This window comes from Amphibalanus amphitrite, unplaced genomic scaffold, assembly GCF_019059575.1.
Source record: "Amphibalanus amphitrite isolate SeventyFive unplaced genomic scaffold, NRLGWU_Aamphi_draft 000219F_arrow, whole genome shotgun sequence".
In the NCBI taxonomy this organism is placed as follows: domain Eukaryota; kingdom Metazoa; phylum Arthropoda; class Thecostraca; order Balanomorpha; family Balanidae; genus Amphibalanus; species Amphibalanus amphitrite.
This window is the reverse complement of record NW_024881714.1, coordinates 94458-114371: the sequence shown is the minus strand read 5'-3', so window position 1 is coordinate 114371 and position 19914 is coordinate 94458. Positions and strand designations below refer to the sequence as shown.

General features: G+C 47.9%; 1 protein-coding gene across 2 annotated transcripts in view; it reads left to right on the top strand.

The window, feature by feature from the left end:
* LOC122385419 (methionine-R-sulfoxide reductase B1-like) overlaps positions 1 to 19326 on the top strand; it is a 33370-nt gene extending 14044 nt beyond the window's left edge. The window contains exons 1-4 of one of the 2 annotated variants that reach the window (XM_043373667.1): positions 2071 to 2265; positions 11416 to 11580; positions 18095 to 18267; positions 18671 to 19326. In XM_043373667.1, the coding sequence (XP_043229602.1) occupies positions 11417 to 11580; positions 18095 to 18267; positions 18671 to 19101 (768 nt within the window). In that variant the 5' untranslated portion in view covers positions 2071 to 2265; position 11416 and the 3' untranslated portion in view covers positions 19102 to 19326. Of the gene's footprint in view, positions 1 to 2070; positions 2266 to 11415; positions 11581 to 18094; positions 18268 to 18670 lie in introns of those variants that run through there. The other variant, XM_043373668.1, reaches the window with a different exon arrangement.
* Positions 19327 to 19914: the final 588 nt, after the last annotated feature.

The following is a 19914-nucleotide window of genomic DNA, read 5'->3' as shown; positions in this document are numbered from 1 at the left end:
AATCATGGTCTGTAGGGTGGAAATATTGACCGTTCTCGAGATAGAACCCTCTAAAGTTCTTACCATCCATGACCGGGCCATCCCGATTTGGCTGAAAATTGGCTCACAGAGCCTTCTCAGCACGCTGATTCCGAAAATCATGGTCTCTAGGGTGGAAATATTGACTGTTCTCGAGATAGAACCCTCGCAGCGAGTCCAGCAGCGAGAAACGGGCCATCCCGATTTAGCTGAAATTTGGCTCACAGAGCCTTCTCAGCACGCTGATTCCGAAAATCATGGTCTCTAGGGTGGAAATATTGACCGTTCTCGAGATAGAACCCTCTAAAGTTCTTACCACCCATGACCGGGCCATCCCGATTTGGCTGAAAATTGGCTCACAGAGCCTTCTCAGCACGCTGATTCCGAAAATCATGGTCTCTTGGGTGGAAATATTGACCGTTCTCGAGATAGAACCCTCGCAGCGAGTCCATGACCATGATTTACCATGTTCTATCTCGAGAACGGTCAATATTTCCACCCAAGAGACCATGATTTTCGGAATCAGCGTGCTGAGAAGGCTCTGTAAGCCAATTTTCAGCCAAATCGGGATGGCCCGGTCATGGGTGGTAAGAACTTTAGAGGGTTCTATCTCGAGAACGGTCAATATTTCCACCCTAGAGACCATGATTTTCGGAATCAGCGTGCTGAGAAGGCTCTGTGAGCCAATTTTCAGCCAAATCGGGATGGCCCGGTCATGGGTGGTAAGAACTTTAAAGGGTTCTATCTCGAGAACGGTCAATATTTCCACCCTAGAGACCATGATTTTCGGAATCAGCGTGCTGAGAAGGCTCTGTGAGCCAAATTTCAGCTAAATCGGGATGGCCCGTTTCTCGCTGCTGGACTCGCTGCTCGCTGCTCGCTGCTAGTTTGACAGACGTCAATACGCAAGCGTATAGAACAATCTAGTAAATAAGCAGTCGCAGACCACACGCTACCAATATTCAATTTCTTCATTAGTGACGTCAACGAAATCGGCAAATGATTGCAATAAGTATTTTGGTTTGCATAGCATGAATCATTTTTTTTCTTTTTACGAACTGCTACAGTGCCAGATTGCAATTGCTAATAAAACATTTTCTGTGAAAGTCCTCATTTCAATTTCCTGAAACATTCCGCAAAAAATGATTCAGTTTCGAATCTAAATGAAGATTCTGTGACGTCATTATTTGAAACAGAAACAAGAATATCGAAGTAATTTATGAACTTATGTTTGTATTTGGTGCGCTACAATAGGCTAGCGGGCTCAAGGTATTGTACTACTAATTTGTTTTTCATATTTTTATATGCAGGAAGTGGCCGATTACAAACTGAGCTGATGGTTTAGAAGGCCTTATACCATAGGCGTTATAATCTAAAATCTTATAAGCATTGATATGGGTCTACACTCTACTTTGCGTTGCTTTCAGAATGATCGGGACAGCCAAGGCCCTAAAGACAGACCCTAAGGCGGGGACAGCGATGTCGCGGACTTGGCGGCTCAATCAAATGGTTAATGGACAAATGCCGAATGCGTGCGGTGCAGTCGAAGACCCGTTCCCGTTGTTGTACTCGCGTTTTGATTTAAGGCACATCTTGATGTTGTCCTGTCTCCTTCTGAGACAAGGAAGGAACTTCGCCTCCCTTTCCTTTTGGGCTTTGGCTTTTCTCTAAAAGAGGCTATTTTGGCCTTTATCAGGTGGCAAAATCGGTTCCTGAAGGCCTGACTCGCTCGTTCGCCAACAGCTAATTAATTGAGTGGATGGGTCCTTTGTGGGCATCCAGAGCAAACCGCGAGTTTGATCTGCGGTGCGCGAGCCTGTGCCGTCATATAAGCTGTCTGTGTGTGTTTGAAGCTGAGGGCATGACGCTGCGCCTATCAGCCTGAACCGCACTGCGTCTGTGCAGTAGGTCGTGACTCGTGACTCGTGAGTCATGACTCGTGAGTTTGAGCCGCTCTGCATCTGACCGCGAGTCTGGCCGGCACTGTATCTGAGCGGGCGAGCGGAGCCGACTGTTCTGACGTCAGCGGGTCTGGCTGCGCCGGCGCCGGTCAGCTGACGGAGCGGCGGCGGCGGCGGCGGCGGCGGCGGCGGCTCTCGGCAGTCGTGTGCGGTCTCCCCAACCAGTCGTGGTGTTCGGGCGGAGTCCGGCAGGCGAGTGGCGTGCATCTGTCCCGAGAACTCCTCGCCAGCAGGAGACCACGCACCGGTGTGTTGTCTGAAGTACAAAAGCCGGCGACGAGGTCAGGTCAGTAGGTACCGGGGCCGGAGGGGTCAATGCTCGGACAGCCCGCCGTCTGGAGTGGGGCAATCGATCCAGGCGCGCCCGATGGCTCGTGGGGCCGCCGACCGGAGTGTGGCTGAGTACAGTGAGTAGTGAGGCAGGTCACGGAGGTGCCGGTCCGGGCGGGACGCGCACCGAAGCACCGGCTGGAGCATAGGCGGCGGAACGGGGAGGGCACCGGGGCACCGTGCCCCCCTTTGATTTTGGCATTTTAACATTAGCCCTATGGGCGTTGCATAGAAAGAATGGGACTAAAAGTCGGCAGTGCTCCCCTTTATTGAAGGTGTTCCGCCGCTACTGGGCTGGAGGAGGCGGCATTGCTCATTGAGGTCTGTCCCGGAGCTCGGCCACAAAAATGTGTCGGAATTCTGAGCTATTTCGATCCCGTTTGTTGGCGTAAAATGTTGAGGACTCTTGGTTTGTTTACGGATAAGGCCATATACAAAATACGACGGATCTTTTTACTTATATTATTATCTAAGTCCTAAAAAGGCTTGCTTCTATTTGTGCTAGTCAGCAGCTGCACCTGTAACACTGTGACATCGCGTGCCAATTGGTGTCCACTCAATGCATGCATAGTGCATTGGAAGGGGAGTGCCGAGTTCAATCAGTGACGTCAACACTTCACGCCGTTTATTTGCATGTTGTTCGGAGCTATCGTGACTCAGAGACTTGGCAAGCTGAGCGGAGCTGATAGAAGTCCACGATAGCAACTGTGGTAACAGTAAAGTAACACATGAGTTCGAGCCGCGGAGTGGCTGCTGTAGATATAGTTTGAGTATGGTCCTGCAACGTTTAAAGCATAGCTATAGTTAAACCCACAATACACACACTACAGACGACAAATAAAACCAATATGAGGCGGAGTGGAGGCATATTATTAAAATTTAAATATGCCTACATTACAATAACAAAAGCCAGCAGTCTGGCTCTCATACAAGGTCATGTTTGTATACCGTGCGCACTGCTCTGTGTCGCTGTTCTAGCCACTGTAGCACGCCGGTCGCGGCACGCCTGTGTGCTCTCGGGCGTGCCTGTGCGCCCTCTCTGCTCGCGCCGCGCTGTTTTACCGTCAAGGTCGTGGGTGGGTCCGGGCGCTCCGACTGGTAGCGAATTCCGCCGCACACAGTACACTGGAGCCAGCGTGACGCGGTCGGTTCCCGTCCTGTTCCCACCATTAGCGAAAGCCGGAGCCATGATGATGCGACGAAGCTGGGTGATGATTACCAGCTCCGCACTGCTCGTAGCTGCTTCTTTCAGCAGTAGTGTATCGCAGATTAGCTTGGCAGAGGGACTCCCGACTCCGAGAGAGCTGGGTCTTCGGTCTACCTTACGTGATGTGGGCGGTCTTTGGTGCTCGACACCCTCGGACAACGGAACTATTGAAAAAGGTTCCGGCCCTTCCCCACCCCGGCCCTTTCCCAGACCATGATGAAAACAGAGACCCTCTCTGGACCATGTTGGAGACCGGCAATCTCCTCGGGCCGTTTTCATCACACCTGACTCGGACCACATTCAGGAGCGCCATCTTCTCCTCGTGCCGGTTCTTTCTCCTGGTTCTTCAAACAACGAAACACCCCCGAAACGAGGAAAACACGTCCGGTAACCACACTAACTGCTGCGACCGGCGCCCTCCTCGTTGCCCATCAGGTGGTCGCCGGCCGGGGTCGGAGCGGCGTCTCCCCGGTTCCCGGAACGTCACGGTCTAGTACGACCCGAGGTGAAAGTGTACGGAGCCATCGCGACAGGCCCCGGGGAGGCTCCTAACGACAGGAGGTCGACGAGGTCCACTCCCGTGGCCAGTGCACGAGATGCTATGCATAAACTCTGAGCTATAATGATCAGCGCTGGAAGCGAGTTTTGCATATGCTCCAATTCAAACTATCATCGTGCAGGACCATGACCTCCTGTAGCATAGAAGACCGTTTTGGCAACTGAGGCCGACTGTGAAGTGTGCAGTTGTGATATCAAGAGAGGCCTACTATCGCCGATTCGCCGTCATATACCTATTTATGAGTCTGAAGCAGTTGGACACTGGTGATTCGGTGGACAGCCTGACCCATAAGTCGACCCACGTGCCTTTGGGCTAGTCCAACCCGCTGTCGCTGGGTGTGGGCTTATTTAATCCAGGTCTGACCCATGGGTCATACCCAATTGCACCGAATTCGGGTCTGTTTGACCCCTGCTCACTGGGGATGGACTGCCCGGCCCATGTCTGACCCACGCCCGCTGGGGATAGACTGCCCGGCCCATTTCTGACCCACGCCCTCCAGCTAAAGCCGCGTTTCCGCTCTTTGTGTATCGGTGAATCTGCATTGGTGAATCGTTGGCATTTGCACAGTCATTGACCGAATGAGAGCAAACGACCTCATGGAAATGCGATATTGCTGACGTTTTATCATCAGTTAGTGCGGATTGCAAAATGGCTGTTTGGTATGTTCATGTCTGCAAAATTGTGAGTTTCCGCTGTATTTTTGCATGCAGCATGCAAATTAATATTTGATTGTGGCAGAAGCCAGGCTGTCTTGTTGCCTGATTTACGTTTGTTTTACTTTTTATTTGGTTGCCTGGTATAGCCAGTACCGGACTGAGAGGATACTGAGAGCCACCATGTGCATTGCAGACAAATCAGATGTAGAGAGCGAGCGTTCCCATAAAACAGCGTCAGCCCACGCCAACATAAAGCGACTTCGGGAATCGAAATCGGCGACGCGCTATCAGAGGTCCAGTCCTTCAACACAGCCTATCTTCCTTTGACTGTGGACGTGACGCATCCAGTTCTGCCGCGGGGATGTGGTGGCTGCAATCCCAGACAGCTCTATTCAGCCGCAGCCTTTGCCGAGGTGATTTCAGCAAATCACTGTGGATACGAGTCGAGGTCGACCTCATCATCACGCGTCCGACGGCTCCATAGTGATGTTTGGGCTCCATAGCGTCTGACGGCTCCATAGCGAGGCTGTTTGGGAGGGAGAGGCGTGATTCGATGGGAAAATAAAGTGGGAGTGGAGACAAATTGCTGGAAGAGTAAACGAGATATTCGTTCCGCATGAGTGGGTGAAAATGAATATAAATTTGTTATTGTTCATCTCTCCTTACGACTTACGTTCAGTGATGTTCTGTACAGACTTAGAGAAAGAGCGTAGATGTTGACGTTTGATCGTCAGTTATGCACGGCTTATTGCAATCTCCGGCACTTGCAAGACCGTCATGAAAACATATGCCGTTGCAAGTAAAACCGTTGCGACCCTGCTGCGTACTACAACGCTGTTGAGGTGTGTGTCTAGAGGTCCAGCTGGAGTCAATGAAGGGAAAACGGCACACTAAACCACTTCGACAAGTTTTGGTTCGCGACATGGCGCAATTGAACGGGAGTTTTATTTCAACACATACGCCGATTTACCGGGACTGTTCTGGTATGAGGATGGGATGTCGTACAAAATGTTAATCATACCACATATGTAGTAAATATGTCTTGACGTTATTTACATCATTATCAAAGGCTTGTAACTCATGAAATGACATTACCATTACATGACATTAAGGGTTATAATTTTGAAAATGACGCAACAGCTGCTCGAAAAACGAACAATCATATCCTAAGTAAAGTAGGTATATTTTTATGCGTAATGCGTACAAATATAGCAGTGGGGCGGACAAAAAATTAATTAAAAATCCACGACGCTGCCTTTTGTGACGGTTGGAGCTCCTCCTGATGTTTAATTTTGAATATTTAATGTACATTAAATGTAACAAACAAATTTTGTTTCGATGCGCTTATTACAAAATGGTACGGCACCATCCTCCAGGCTGCAGCTCAGTGAACGTTGCCGGCACTTTTAGAGGAGACACAGACAGAGAGAGTACCAAACAGCTGAAATCCCTTTTCCTCGTCACTCGTTCTTTGTTCTGCAGCGATGTTGCCGGCCTGTGGCTTGTCGGAAGGATTAAAACTCGCTGCCAGGCGGGACACACTGACTGCAGGAGTGTGAAGTTCAAAAGACTTCAAACGCGAGATCCACTATGAGTTCACTGTGGATCCTATTGTATCCCGCCGGATGTCCGCTACGTGCCACGCTGTCACATCTCACAAAGCATCTCAGCTAGAAAAGACGCAGCTTCATATTAGAAATCAATTTTATATTTTTGATCGAACTCATGTTAATATCACAGCGGTACTGAGCACCGACAGGAGGAATTCTCTAACTAAAACAGTTTCCATACTTAACCTTAACCCTCGCCGGACCTATTGGTTTTCTACATACGCGCCGGCCGAGGGGGGGGGGGCGGGTACGACCCCCCCTCGCCGTTTCGCCCCTGGTGGAGCTAGCGCGTCGCGGAAAAAACGAGCGTGTGCGCCGTTACGAGACGCAGAGATTGGTACCCGATTTTAAGGTCCTAGGTCAACCGGTGACCTCTGAGGTCAGGTCAAGTGCCCCAGGGTACGGTTCAGTTTTTGGTGAATAACTTCGCAAAAAACGGCCGCAGAGCCGCGATTTTGGCAGCATCGTGTTAGCCTTGCTCAGGCGCGTCGAGTGATATACTTTTTGTTTGGGTCAGGTCAACTTAGGGTGTTGACCTCAGGTCAAGGTCAGGTCAGCACCCCCAGGTCACGAAGTTGGTCGAAAGAGGTCATGTCGCATATCATTCGATTCGGCAGGTCTTCCTGAGTCCATTGGTGGCTTTCCCGACTCGCTAGCTCAATTTGATCGGGAGTTATTGACGAAAAACTAATATGACCTTGATGACGTCATAAATGACGTCACGGAAGGTCAACATTGCAAAAGTGACGCATCTAACCTTGCAAGGAGTGCATCAAATCACGATTCTGTGTGCTTGAGATAGTTGGAGATCGTTCCCGGTGCCAGAATAGCAGTTTGAATTTTTCCCCATTGACTTATAATGGTGAGGTCACGAAAATGACCTGACCTCATATGACCTTTAGGAAAAATCCGAGATATACAAGTTGTGAGACTCATAATGGCACTGGCGGATCCAGACTTGCGTTTTGGGGGGGGCCAACTCGTGCAAGGAGCCAAACCTAGGGTACCCCCAAATCCTGTTTTCTCATCGGATTTAGGCCACTTATTTTTCGTCACAGCCCTGAAACGATAATTTTTTTAAACTAAAAAAAAAAAATAGAGAGAGAAATGGTAGCCCACTCAACCCGTGCCTTAATATTACTTTGAAAACACTTCAAATTGCTTTTGTCGACCACCGCTCCGGGTCGGTGCTTGGCGCAGCCTTCGCGGGCTGGGAGGTGTCGGTTGAACCTCTCTGCCGTTCGGCCCCTGATCAAGCTAGAGCTCGCGGAAAAAACGAGTGTGTTGCCTGTCAGTGACGAGAGGAAGCCGATGATACCCGATTTTAAGGTCCTTGGTCATTGGTTGACCTTCCAGGGCGGTGTTTCACGGTCGCGCTGCCAGCCGCTGCCAGCGCATTCCGCGAGCTAAGGTCAACCTTCGGTAGTGTTGTAGGTATAGGCTAGTTGATGTCTCCATGGAAACCAAAAGTGCCAACAGCGCTGGCAGCGTGCCGTGAAACACCGCCCAGGTCAGGTCACAGACCCAAAAGACGGAAAAATCAGGGCCTGTCAGAACCTCCTAAAGTAAGGCTGTAATAGATTTTTTTGTGCTGATCACGAATTTCATGTTAGTTTGGATCATAGATGATGTCTTCATGCCTTTAGGCCATGTCGGGGCAGGCCAGGTCAGGTCAACCAGGTCAACCAGTACTTATGGGCGTCCGTGTAGCAGGTGTCCGACTACCACTGGCAGCTACGTAACATGATACGAAGGCATCAAAACTACTTCGTAAATGTTCAAATGGTTGCTAAATGCTAAATTCAAAATCAGCTAAACGAAACTATCCTAGAAACATGTTAAACTCGGAAAAGTGCACCGAGGTCATCAAAGGTCAATGACCTGACTTGACCCTAAGGTGACATTGACACCTACCACAATGGTTGGGACCAACATCATTTCACATGTTTGAGCGTTTTAAACCACGAAAAGACTGTAAACGAGCGGATAATGTGAGCCGACATACGCGGAATCGCGATTCCGGCCAAACATGGCCTCAAACATGGCCAAACATATGGTGCGTTCGGAGAGGCACATTCCACGTGGAATCCGTGGAATACTCCATGCGCGCGGAACATTCCCGGAGATTGGCCGTTCAGAGAGATAACGCCTCCGAACGCGGCACGGGGAATATTCCAGGGGACGGTGAATATTCCATGCTCTCCGAACGCACAGATAGTCTCGAGAAATAGGCCACAGGTCAAAGGTCACTTGGGTCAGGGTCATGAAATTTTCAGACTTTGTCAACATGAGGGTGCTAAAGTTTCGTCGCGATCGGATTCATGATAACTTACACGATAACTTCACGCGTCGATCGAGAGGTAAAGTATGCAATAAGAACTTCTTGGGTGAAGACGAGACCAACACTCAAGCTCACATATTTTTAATGATACGGTAGTTTCTACCTACTACGCTACTTTCTCACATTCATATTTCTTGAGTTTTTTTGGGGGCCAAAATACATGTTGCCCCCTTTCAGGCTTGGGGGCATGACCCCGTGGCCCCCCTGGATCCGCTAGGCCGAAACTAACTAAGCCGTTTTCAAACGGTCTGATATTTCAGGTCATGGTTTGCAAACGGCCGGTGTTTTCAGGCTGTTTCATATGCCCTGACTGGGCCAGGCGGTTTGCAAACGGACAATTTTCATACGGCCTGTAACATATATTCATATTTCACCATCTGTCGCAGCATCAAATGCTGATGTGGTGCACTCAAAAGCCGGAATTGGTCCTTGGATGCCGTAAGGACCCTTTTAAGATATAAGTGACCCGACTGACCCCTTAGAGATTGGCCTGAGCTCTGACCGAAATAAGTCTTTTACCGTTTCACGGGAAGGGACAAAAAGGTCCCTGATATGCTTCTTGTACAATTACCAAACAAAACAAGCTTTTCAACGCCAACTCAGTGAGTGTTCCTAAAAAAATTATTGCGCATATTCCGTGAATGAAAAATTGCCGGGTCATGTCAGGTCAGGCTGCCAGAGCAAGTTTGTTAACTTGACAGTTCAATCGATATGTATGCAATAAGACCTTCTCGGGTGACGACAAGACATGACGACACTTTATGAAGGAAGCTAGTAAACCCGGTGGTTTCTCCATAGGCACGGGAACCGGGGCAGTGGGGACAGCTTGCCCACCCCCCAACTATGGGGCCGTGGGGGCGGTGCCCCCACAACTTTCAGACGGAATACCCCATTTTTTGCAAATGTTTTCTTTTTTTGTTGAAAAAAGCCAAGGGATGAAAAATAAGTGGCCTAAAACCACCGGTGAGAAAACTATATTTGGGGAGACCCTAGGTTGATCTCTATTATGGTGTGCCCCCCCCCCCAGTCTGAAAGTAGTTCCCGCACCCCTGAGTTTCTCTACGCTATTGAATCACGCCGGTGATTCTAACTTTTAGGTATCTACTACGCAACCTTCTCACATTAATTTTTCTTCAAGCGTTTTGGGAGGGGGGCCAAAAGATATGTTGGCCCCCCTTTCAGGCTTTTGGGGGGCCATGGCCCCGGTGGCCCCCTCCCTGAATCCACCAGTGGGGGGCGGTGCCACCACAACTTTCAGACGGAATACCGCCCTTTTTGCAAATGTTTTCTTTTTTTGTTGAAAAAGCCAAGAGATGAAAAATAAGTGGCCTAAAACCGGTGAGAAACTAGATTTGGGGGGACCCTAGGTTGATCTCTATTATGGTGTGCCCCCCCCCCAGTCTGAAAGTAGTTCCCGCACCCCTGACTTTCTCTACGCTATTGAATCACGCTGCTGATTCTAGTAGGTATCTACTACGCAACCATCTCACATTAATTTTTCTTCAAGCGTTTTGGGGGGGGCCAAAAGATATGTTGGCCCCCCCTTTCAGGCTTTTGGGGGGGCCATGGCCCCGGTGGCCCCCCCCTGGATCCGCCAGTGCATAATGGATACTAGATCCTGCAAGTTTCATTTCCCTGTGACATCTCCTCTGGCAGTGAGGGCGTTGCGAAGTTGCGACATCTGAAGACCGTGCAGAGGTTCACTTATGACGTCATAGGTCAGTGACCTGACCTGACCCAAAAATGCGGTTGGTGTCAAAAGATGCGGCTTGGATCAAAGGTCAGGTATGCCAAGTTTCAGCTCTCTATCGCCAGCGTGTTCGGAGCTATCGCGAAAAAACCCTATGGGGGGGGGGGGGCGGCACCCGCCCCCCCCTCGGCCGGCGAGGGTTAAACGTAATCATTTTTTACGGCTTGATCAATTTTATTCTGTTGGAGTGATTATGTCAACGTAATCTTGACATGATATCGGCCGGCGCTTAAATGTTGCATCGCGGTTATGAGTTCATAATTAACGGCATCGCACCGTTATGGATGTTTCAATGCTTCGTGATGATCTCACATCTCTCTGCTTTATCAAAACTAAAGTTTTTTTTTCGCTAACACTAATTATCAGTACTTATATATAACCCCAGGGCTATAAGAACACACGATCATATTCCGCTTGCCTTCATTGCAACTTAACATATGTTTCAATGTTACTAGTTGGTTCCTAGAGTCTCGTATAGCCTTATGTGCGATCTTATCAAATGTTACCTGTCACAAACTTCTCATGGGCTTCCTCCGTTTCTGAGGAACTGACCCTTAAAGTATACAAGTGCCGTGGCCTTCGCGACTGTCAATTTGTATATCATACGCAGACGAACGTCTCTGCTGAATATGTGTGTTTCTGGTAGAATGTTTCGCAATCGCCAGATGGTATTTTGTGAACTGTTCAGTCCCCTGTAACTTTATAACCGTAGAACCCGTGCAACCGGTATTTACAAAGCTGTGTCTTGCATACTTCTAGCCGCATCTTAGTGTGATAAATCGGTGCTCAAGAGAGTTGATTGATAAGGGGGAATTTTGCTGTCTTCAGTCTTGGCTCTTGAAATGTTCGCTTTAGCCGCATAAGTTTTTGTGTCTTCTCGGTGAAAATGCGGTGTTTTGCTTCTCGTTGACATTACACATACAACACCAATGTGTGTCGATGATATCCAATTGATGCGATTCGATTTGATGTCCCTTCCTCAGGATGAGCGGCTCCGCGGCAGCGTCTGGGGCGAGGTCGGCGGCCGATCGTCTGAGGTCAAAGGACTCCTCTCCAGCGATCGGCACCGTCTGCTTCGATCCGGCCACTCTGAAGAAGCGACTCACCCCTTTGCAGCACCACATCACACAGGACAAGGCCACCGAACGGTGAGTGGCGAGACGGCGATAATGCCTTACTCTTGGATGGAGGTCTCGGGAACTTCTTAAGCTTTGTGAGATACATGACACGAGAGTCGCTTTGAGGTTTTGATGCAGCATTCGCTATCGTTACGCGAAATAAGCAACATCAAAGATGATGACTGGCCACTTGCTTCCCCAATCCCACGACTCAATTAAGGAAATATAATAAGACAGAACTGTCCTGATGCCACTCTTTCCATCATTAGAATAGACTAAAGTTTTTTTCGCTAACACTAATTATCAGTACTTAGATATAACCCGAGGGCTATAAGAACACACGATCATATTCCGCTTACCTTCATTGCAACTTAACATATGTTTCAATGTTCCTAGTTGGTTCGTAGAGTCTCGTATGGCTTATGTGCGAACTTATCAAATGTTACCTGTCACAAACTTCTCATGGGCTTCCTCCGTTTCTGAGGAATTGACCCTTAAAGTATACAAGTGCCGTGGCCTTCGCGGCTGCTTATCCCGAGAAGGTATAATGGCTTTCGACACTGCACTGGTGTCTCGGCTTCAGATGACTTCAGATTCAAACACCCGGACTCGATGGCTGCAGGATGAGAGGGGTCTGGTCACGGGCTCGTTCGAGCCATGTCGACCGTTTGACGCGTTTGTTGGTTCAAGTTGCACTTGATATATCTACATTTTACATGCCAAGCATTTACATCTACTGACCATGTTTAGTCGTGGGTTTCGGAATAAACTTTCGAGGCTTGAATATATTCATGAGTTCACGGCATTTCCCTATAGTTGTTATCCAACAAAGACCTACATGCCACTTTCCAGCTTGGAACGTTCTGCCTCTCTTTCCTTCCCACAGACAAAAATATACGTTACATTCAAATCCGATCCCCGGTTCAGACGTAAGATTTCGGAACACGTCAAGGTTACACAGAATGGGCATCAGGCAAAGCCGATTATGATAATAACTTCGTTAGCAAATGGTGCATCTCCCATACTTACCTTGTAAGATGATGTGCTGATATCACGGAGGTGTGATAACGCCATGTATCTCTTGTGGCCATCCATGCGTGCAAATGATCTACATTGTGTTCGGTGATGTTGAAAATGTTCAGATGTCTTTCGTCCAGCGTTTGTCGCTTCATCGGACATGGGGTGACCCTGCGGTCTATCTCTTAGGTGCCTTCCAGTGTACAGGATATCTGACTCTGTGACCGGATTAGGTGAGAGGCGCGTCACTCCTCCGTTCTGAGGGGCTCGGCTCAGTGCTCACAGGTGTCTGATGGTGTTCGATCGTCCGCAACCGGGCCGGGTGGTCATGTTGCTTTGTCTGCTGCAGAGATGTTGTGCCGACAATGGGTTTGATTACGTAAGGGCGAGACTGAAGCGAACAGTGAACACATAAGGCATCACACAGGTCCTTGTCCGCGGTACACCAGAGATCAGAGATCCGGGCTTGGTGCCGTCACATCAGGCCGCATATTCGTTCACTTCATGCCTCGTCACATCAGGCCAATGCTCCGTCACGTCGGGTTAAGTGACGTTACATCAGCATTTCTGTCACATCAGGCCATAGTTCCGTCACGCCAGGTCGTTACATTTATCTCCTCACTTTCTCAGCCCAACTTCACCCGGTGGGTGTGCCCGTCTGATCTGTCCGACACCGTGAGGTGTGTCTTTTAGGAACGAGGGTATTAGCTCGAGGTTCGGAGATATCATACGGCGAGGATAACACATCACAGCGGTGCACAAGATCGTACGGCTTTGACCTTTACTAGGCGGCTGTGCTTACACATGGTGTAGCGTATAGGATAAGGAATGCGGTCATTCCAGATAGGTGTGGGAGAATTACGGTCAGAGCCGATAGTGCACGTTGGAAACGTTATACCAAACGAAATGCACTGAACTGAGAATACAATTTGAAGGCCGGGATCTTGCATAAATATTCCTTCATAAATCATAGTTTGCTTACTTCCGTGCAAAGTTCATGGTTAAATAGTTTTATTATTAATACTTATAATTTAATAACTAACTAAAAGAATAAACCTCGAAATGAGTACTTAAGCAATCATACTTTATCGCCGTGAATCCCTCTTTAAACGTCATTTGTCACTGATTATTCATCAATCATGTTGCATAGGTATGGTTCACTCTGACCCTTCCCTGTCGCTCGCTCTCTCCGACCAGTCTGTGAAAATCGTATCACCTGCCGCGCCCTTAAGCGTGACAAAAGGAGCCGCAAATTACGCAACACACACCACACGCTCCCGCATGGCGTCGCGTGCCATGAAATGTGATGTTCGTGCAAGCAGGCCGCCGTGTCATGCGGTGACATGATGTCTCTTCCTCTGCCGCGTGCAATTTCATTCAGGAGCCTCCTCAATGCACATGAACCGTCTATCGCAAGGCCAATGTGAAGATTTTGGAAACGGAAGCGTCGTAAAACTAAAGCTTCGAATTTGAAATAAAATGTATGTTGTCTGGCCAATAGGAGACTGATGATGCAAGCCGGTGCACTAAATTATGAAATAATGGCATACCAATATTCGAATTATTACCCTCAGCACCAATGGCTCATATCGTAATTGTAAATGACGTGTTTTGGAACGAACGATTCTCTAAATCCCCATGGTCCGTTACATACCTACATACATACATGGTCGTACGATACATGCATGGTCGTACGACATAGGGGAAGCGGGGGAGCACCGCCACCTTAACCCGCGCGGGGCTGGGGTCTCCAGCCGAACGCGCGGGGCTGGGGGGGGGGTAAATTTTACCCCCCCTGTTATCTCCCGAACTAATGGTCCGATTTGGAAAATTCAAACGCCAATCGAAAGCTCTCATCACGAACTACTAAAAACATGTACTTAATTTAAAGTTTGAGGTCAAGGTCAAGGTCAGGTCAAGGGTACAAATTGCAAGTTTCTACAGTATCGGCCTTGCACCGTAGTTGCCGAAGAATGGAGTCATGGACTGAGACTGATCGCCCAAAACGTGTTCTTAGGCTACCAATACAATATTCGTTGCATACAATATCATTCAGAGGTCAAGGTCAAGGTCAGGTCAGGTCAGGTCAGGTCACCAAAAAACAAAATATAGAAAAGGGCATGTGCGACACATGTTTTATGGGTCATTTTACTCATAGAATTCAATAGGCTCACTCAATAAGTGATATGGACCACCTCTGGATGAATTTCAGGTCGAGGTCAGGTCAAGGTCAGGTCAAGTGAGGTCAAATTTTGAAGTTGGTTGTTAAGGCCTAAAAAGGTGTCTATCTGATGCAGTTTTTCACGGCGAATCGAATGGTGCTATTTTTGTTTCCGTACGAGGTCTAGAACTTCCAAAAAAGTCATTTTTCGAAAATTTTGTGTGTCGTGACGTCATAAAATTTTGAATAACTCCCACATTTTTGAACCGATTCTTCTAAAATTTGGTATGTGGGTGCACATAGACCACTTCTCTGACATATATTCCGGTTTTTTCGATAGACTCAAAATTTTGGATTTTATAATGATTTTCCCAAAAAAATCAGTTTTTTGAAAAAATTTAGGCCAAAATCCAAAATTTTCAAAAAACCGAGATAGCCATTTGATAGACAAAGTAAAATTACGTATAACCTTTTTTGTTACGTCTTGATTCCTTTAAAAATGAAGATGTTAGCGGCGTTTGAACTTTTGCCGTTTTTGAGGCGAAAATGGCGAACATGACGTCACTAAAACGTCAATTTCTCAAAAATTTTCCGACGGATTTCGCTCAAATTTTCAGGGAACGTGTCAAATTGATGTAAGAAAAGGTACTGAAAGTTTGGCGGCGCTGCGCGCCGCCGTTTTTGAGATATCGCAAAAATTCGCGAGGGGGGGTAAAATTTACCCCCCCCCAGCCCCGCGCGGGTTAAGCATTTCTGCTCACCGAGCTGATATGCGTAGTAAAAACGAAGCTCTTTTGCATTCATGTGAAAGTAGGAATGTTTTCCTACATGTTGGCATAGTTTTCAGCGCTCCATTATAAAATTTCGCTACTTTACAGACGTCGAAAACAAGTCCTGCATTTTTCGTCCTCCAAAAAATGTGCGGGTAGCACCGCCACTGATGGCGATGTTATCCACAGATCGGCCTTACGGTGACAGCCACCCTTGGAAGCTTTACTGCTGTCTGAAATAGTAACTCAAACTCATATAAGACACAAAAGAGTTGGCTGTTAGTTTGTCACAGATCAGACTGTTTGTTGCGGACAATATGCATACAAAGCATGACAAATTCACGTTTATTTCGAAACATCCAGTGAAGTCAAACGTGAGGTTAAAAAACAGACGACGTTTGCGGCCTAACTAAAGCTCTTCTCCGAGCTGAGTGAATCATCATTGCGGCTTTATCCATTTTGCCACCCCTTGGGGTAGCACCGCCGAGCATGGCGGTGTTACCCCACTCACAGTCATGGACCGACCACGCCCCGACAGCAAAACAAGCCGGGACGCGATTCTTCTGTAATTCCTTTCTCAACAAAGAGCACTTCATGCCCTTAAATTTAACGTAAAAATCAAGGCATTTTGACTTGAAATGACCACTTACTTGCTGCTCAAACATGCCAAATGATTACAACGATGGTTTGAAATTCACAAAATGGGCAATTGCGATCTCAAAATCAAATAAATCTTAGCGAAACCTACCTCACGCGGCGTCCCGTTTCCGTTCGGACACCGAAATGACGGGTGTTATTTACAATTCAGAGTTTTGCCGATAGAGAGGATGGCGGTGTTTCCCACATGGCGGTGCTACCCCCGCTTCCCCTACATGCATGGCGTGGTTACATACATGGTCCCTACGATAGTATGTGTCAGGCCATCGTAGAGGTAGAAACATCTGCAGAGCTAAAATGTAAGATGATGGTATGATAGACGATAATTGCATTACATGTTGTAAACCACATTAGGACATCTTGTCATATGGTGATAAGCACTGAAGTGCGCATTTCCCACCATGCTAATTTCTTTCTGCGGAAACTTCACACATAAATCCTATGACCTGACCGTGAGACCGAAGGGCGAAGCTACAGACCAGAGACATCAGACAAATGAGCTGAGCTGACCTGACCTGACCATAGTACTTAAAGGAAGGGTGCCACCTTCCGAAATTTTTGTTCTATGAATCTATTTTACTTATTTGAATTTTTAGACGTGGTTAGCGCGTCCACAATATACAAAAAACCGAAACATTGCATTTAATACATTGGCCAAAAAAAAAGATCGTTGTTTATATCACCACTACAACTCAAGGTCGTTTGATGTGGCAGCTAGGACGGCTGGCATATCCTGTTGTCATGGCAACATATCATTCTGCCATTTGCATTGATGGCGCAACTGAGACAAAAAGATGAACAAATAAAAAGGAAGAAGATAACATGATTTGAACTAAGTTGTAGGTAACCAAGTAGGTAACTGTTGGCCATATTTGGCCGTCAAAAGAACATCAAATAAGTCGAGTAAAGGTTTTTCCTTTACAATGCTTAAGAGATCTATGGAACCCTTCACCCTTCATGCAACTTGCTAGAAAAACTTCCCAATTAAAATTTTAAAACTTAAGTGTATACCATAAAGAAAAAATATACCCTTTCAAAATGATAAAACATGCTTCAAAAGTATAACTTTTATACATACCTTTGCTGATTTCATGTTTTATAAAATACCCTTAACACGACGAGGAAATAGTGCTGAAGATTTTTGCCTGCCCGAATGCTGGCAGCAAAACTCGCAAATGATAACTTCACGTGCGGATTCAATGCTGACCGTCTCGAGCATAGGTAAGCGAAGCCGGTTTTTAGGTTCATGTGAGGCTAATCTTGTAAAAACTGCGTTGTGTCCAAAAGGTGGCACCCTTCCTTTGCCGTGCTTGAAGGGCCGTGGGAACACAACATCCCGTCTCTCAGACCTCAGCTGACTGCTCCCAGACTGCCCGAGCGTCTGGCAGACTCTGTGAAGCCGCTCAGCAAATCCCCGAATTCCGGGCATACCTCCGGAGATCAATGTAAACAACCGGAGATTGCCAGAGTCAGATGATACACATTGCACATACCAGTCGAGTTCTAAAGAGGACGTAGGGTCTGTTGCTGGGATCGGATCGGACAATACAACCGTCTGTGAATAAATATTATTGAACTGCTGCTACTGGAGCGGAGAGATCATGACATGTGGCATCTGTCACTGTGTTTTAGGGAGCAGAATCGGCGGATACTGATTTTTTTTTCACTTGAAACCAGGCTATGGCATTTTCCTTGGCGGTTCTGACCTGTCATTTTTTTGCGACCTTACGTACTTATGCGACCTCACTTACGTCCAGACTTCGCCTCTCAAGCATTGTTCAACCAAAGGTTAAGCCATTATAGTCGAATCAGCATTAACCTTATAACCATCGATCTGACCTGTGCTCGACATGAAGCCCCTTGTCTAGCCTATGTGTCTCCATGACTTTTATATAGTCTTCATTCTGTTTTGACCCCTCTGACCTCTCTGTATCTCCAGGGCGTTCTCGGGTCGATTCAACAAGCACCGCGAGCCGGGCATCTATCGATGCATCGTGTGTCGACAGGACCTGTTCTCCTCGGCTACTAAATATGACTCCGGCTCCGGATGGCCCAGCTTCTATGACGTCATCGACCCCCGCCGGGTGACGCTCAAAGCCGATCTCTCACATGGTGGGTGAAGGGTCTGGTAGTGGGCTAGTTTGTTCCAATGTGATCGCACTTGGGAGGGAGGAGTCCGGTTAGATTATAATAAGATATTTTATGGGCTTTTCTTTTGTGCGAGGAATATGTAGGTATTTGGTCTTAGTCGAATTACGAATGCATTTTAGGTATTCTGTTGACAAAACTTGTGCTGCTTATGCTTTAGTTTTCTGTTTTGTAAGTGTTAAGCGTGTCACGCCCTAGCTTGCCCATGTCTTGTTGCTAACATATATTTAATAGCAATAATATAATATAATAGCAACACACCTGCTGTTCCTACCTGATGCGTGGATGGGGGGGTTCTGACCTTGCCTCTGTTTAGTGGATAACAGTGACGGCGTGTACTGAATTCTCGCCTCTGTTCTGCCGTCAGTGGGCGGTAACATCCTGCTGCTGGTGGCCAACCCGGGCATGGAGCGCACGGAGGTCAGCTGCGCCCGCTGCGGCGCCCACCTGGGTCACCTGTTCAAGGACGGACCGAAACCCACCGGGAACCGCTACTGCGTCAACTCAGAGTCGCTCGACTTCCGACGCGACGACTCGATTGACGTTCTCGACAGGGTAGAGTTCGCGAAAGGCTCGTGTGGAGAGCTGAGCGGCTCGTGCGGCGCCCCACCCCGGCCGTCGCCGCGCGCGACCGCGCCCAGTGCTGCCATCTCTCGGGTGGTGGAGAAGTACAATTCACTAGGTGGCGCTGGTAGTAATGGTTCTGGTGTCTCTGCGATTGTGAACGGACAGAGCGCGACAAATGGGAGCCGAAGGCAGAGCGACGGGGTGGCACACGAAACCAACGGGAAAACATGAATGGGTTGTGTAATGCATTTTATTATTAATTTTGCCAGGGTCCAGGATCTAATGAAACTTGAAAGAATTTTATGGCGAGCGTGTGTTGTTTGACGAAAGTCTATATATTTTGATACGATGTTGCATTTTATTGTTGTGTCATTGTCATCGTTTCGGTACCACTACCAATAGGTTGCGAGGTAAGGTATAGCTTGTGTCCTGCTGGAATGAAGTGAGAAATGCATCTGATAGTTTTTTAAATAGAGAACCGTCACCGTGCAAGGGGAGAGGGAATATCCGATTGCAACGAAGGAATCAAATATACCCAGGGGACAAGTGTCTTCCCGTCTCTTATGGGGTCTAATAGGAGCAAGACAGATGGTTACTTGGGTTTGGTCTCTCTATGTTGCATTGAACAGAGCTAGATATTCTGGATGATTGAAAAGCTCGGATCCCAAGCGGTCTTATTAGTACAAAACCTCCTAAGGCCCACATGAGGGCCTCTCAGAATTCAGTCCAGTCATGGGTCCTCAGAGACGATGTTGACTCTCTGAGAGTAGTGGCTGCCTTCATCTGGGAAGGGGGTCCTCCGAGATCAGCAGAGGATCCCTTCGGTGTAGTGCCGTGAAGGAACGTCTAAATGCAGGGTCCCCTTCAAATTTGACCAGAAAACCAAAGAAATTAAGGACAATCTCCAGCCCAATCTTCCCCTAAAGAGCTTTGGTTCCAGTAACAAATGCAGTGGCGGATCGAAGGGGAGGGGGTTCACATGGGTCATGTCTGACACCCCTTGGGGCCCGAGGGCACCACAGGTCTGCCAAAGGCACCACCGGC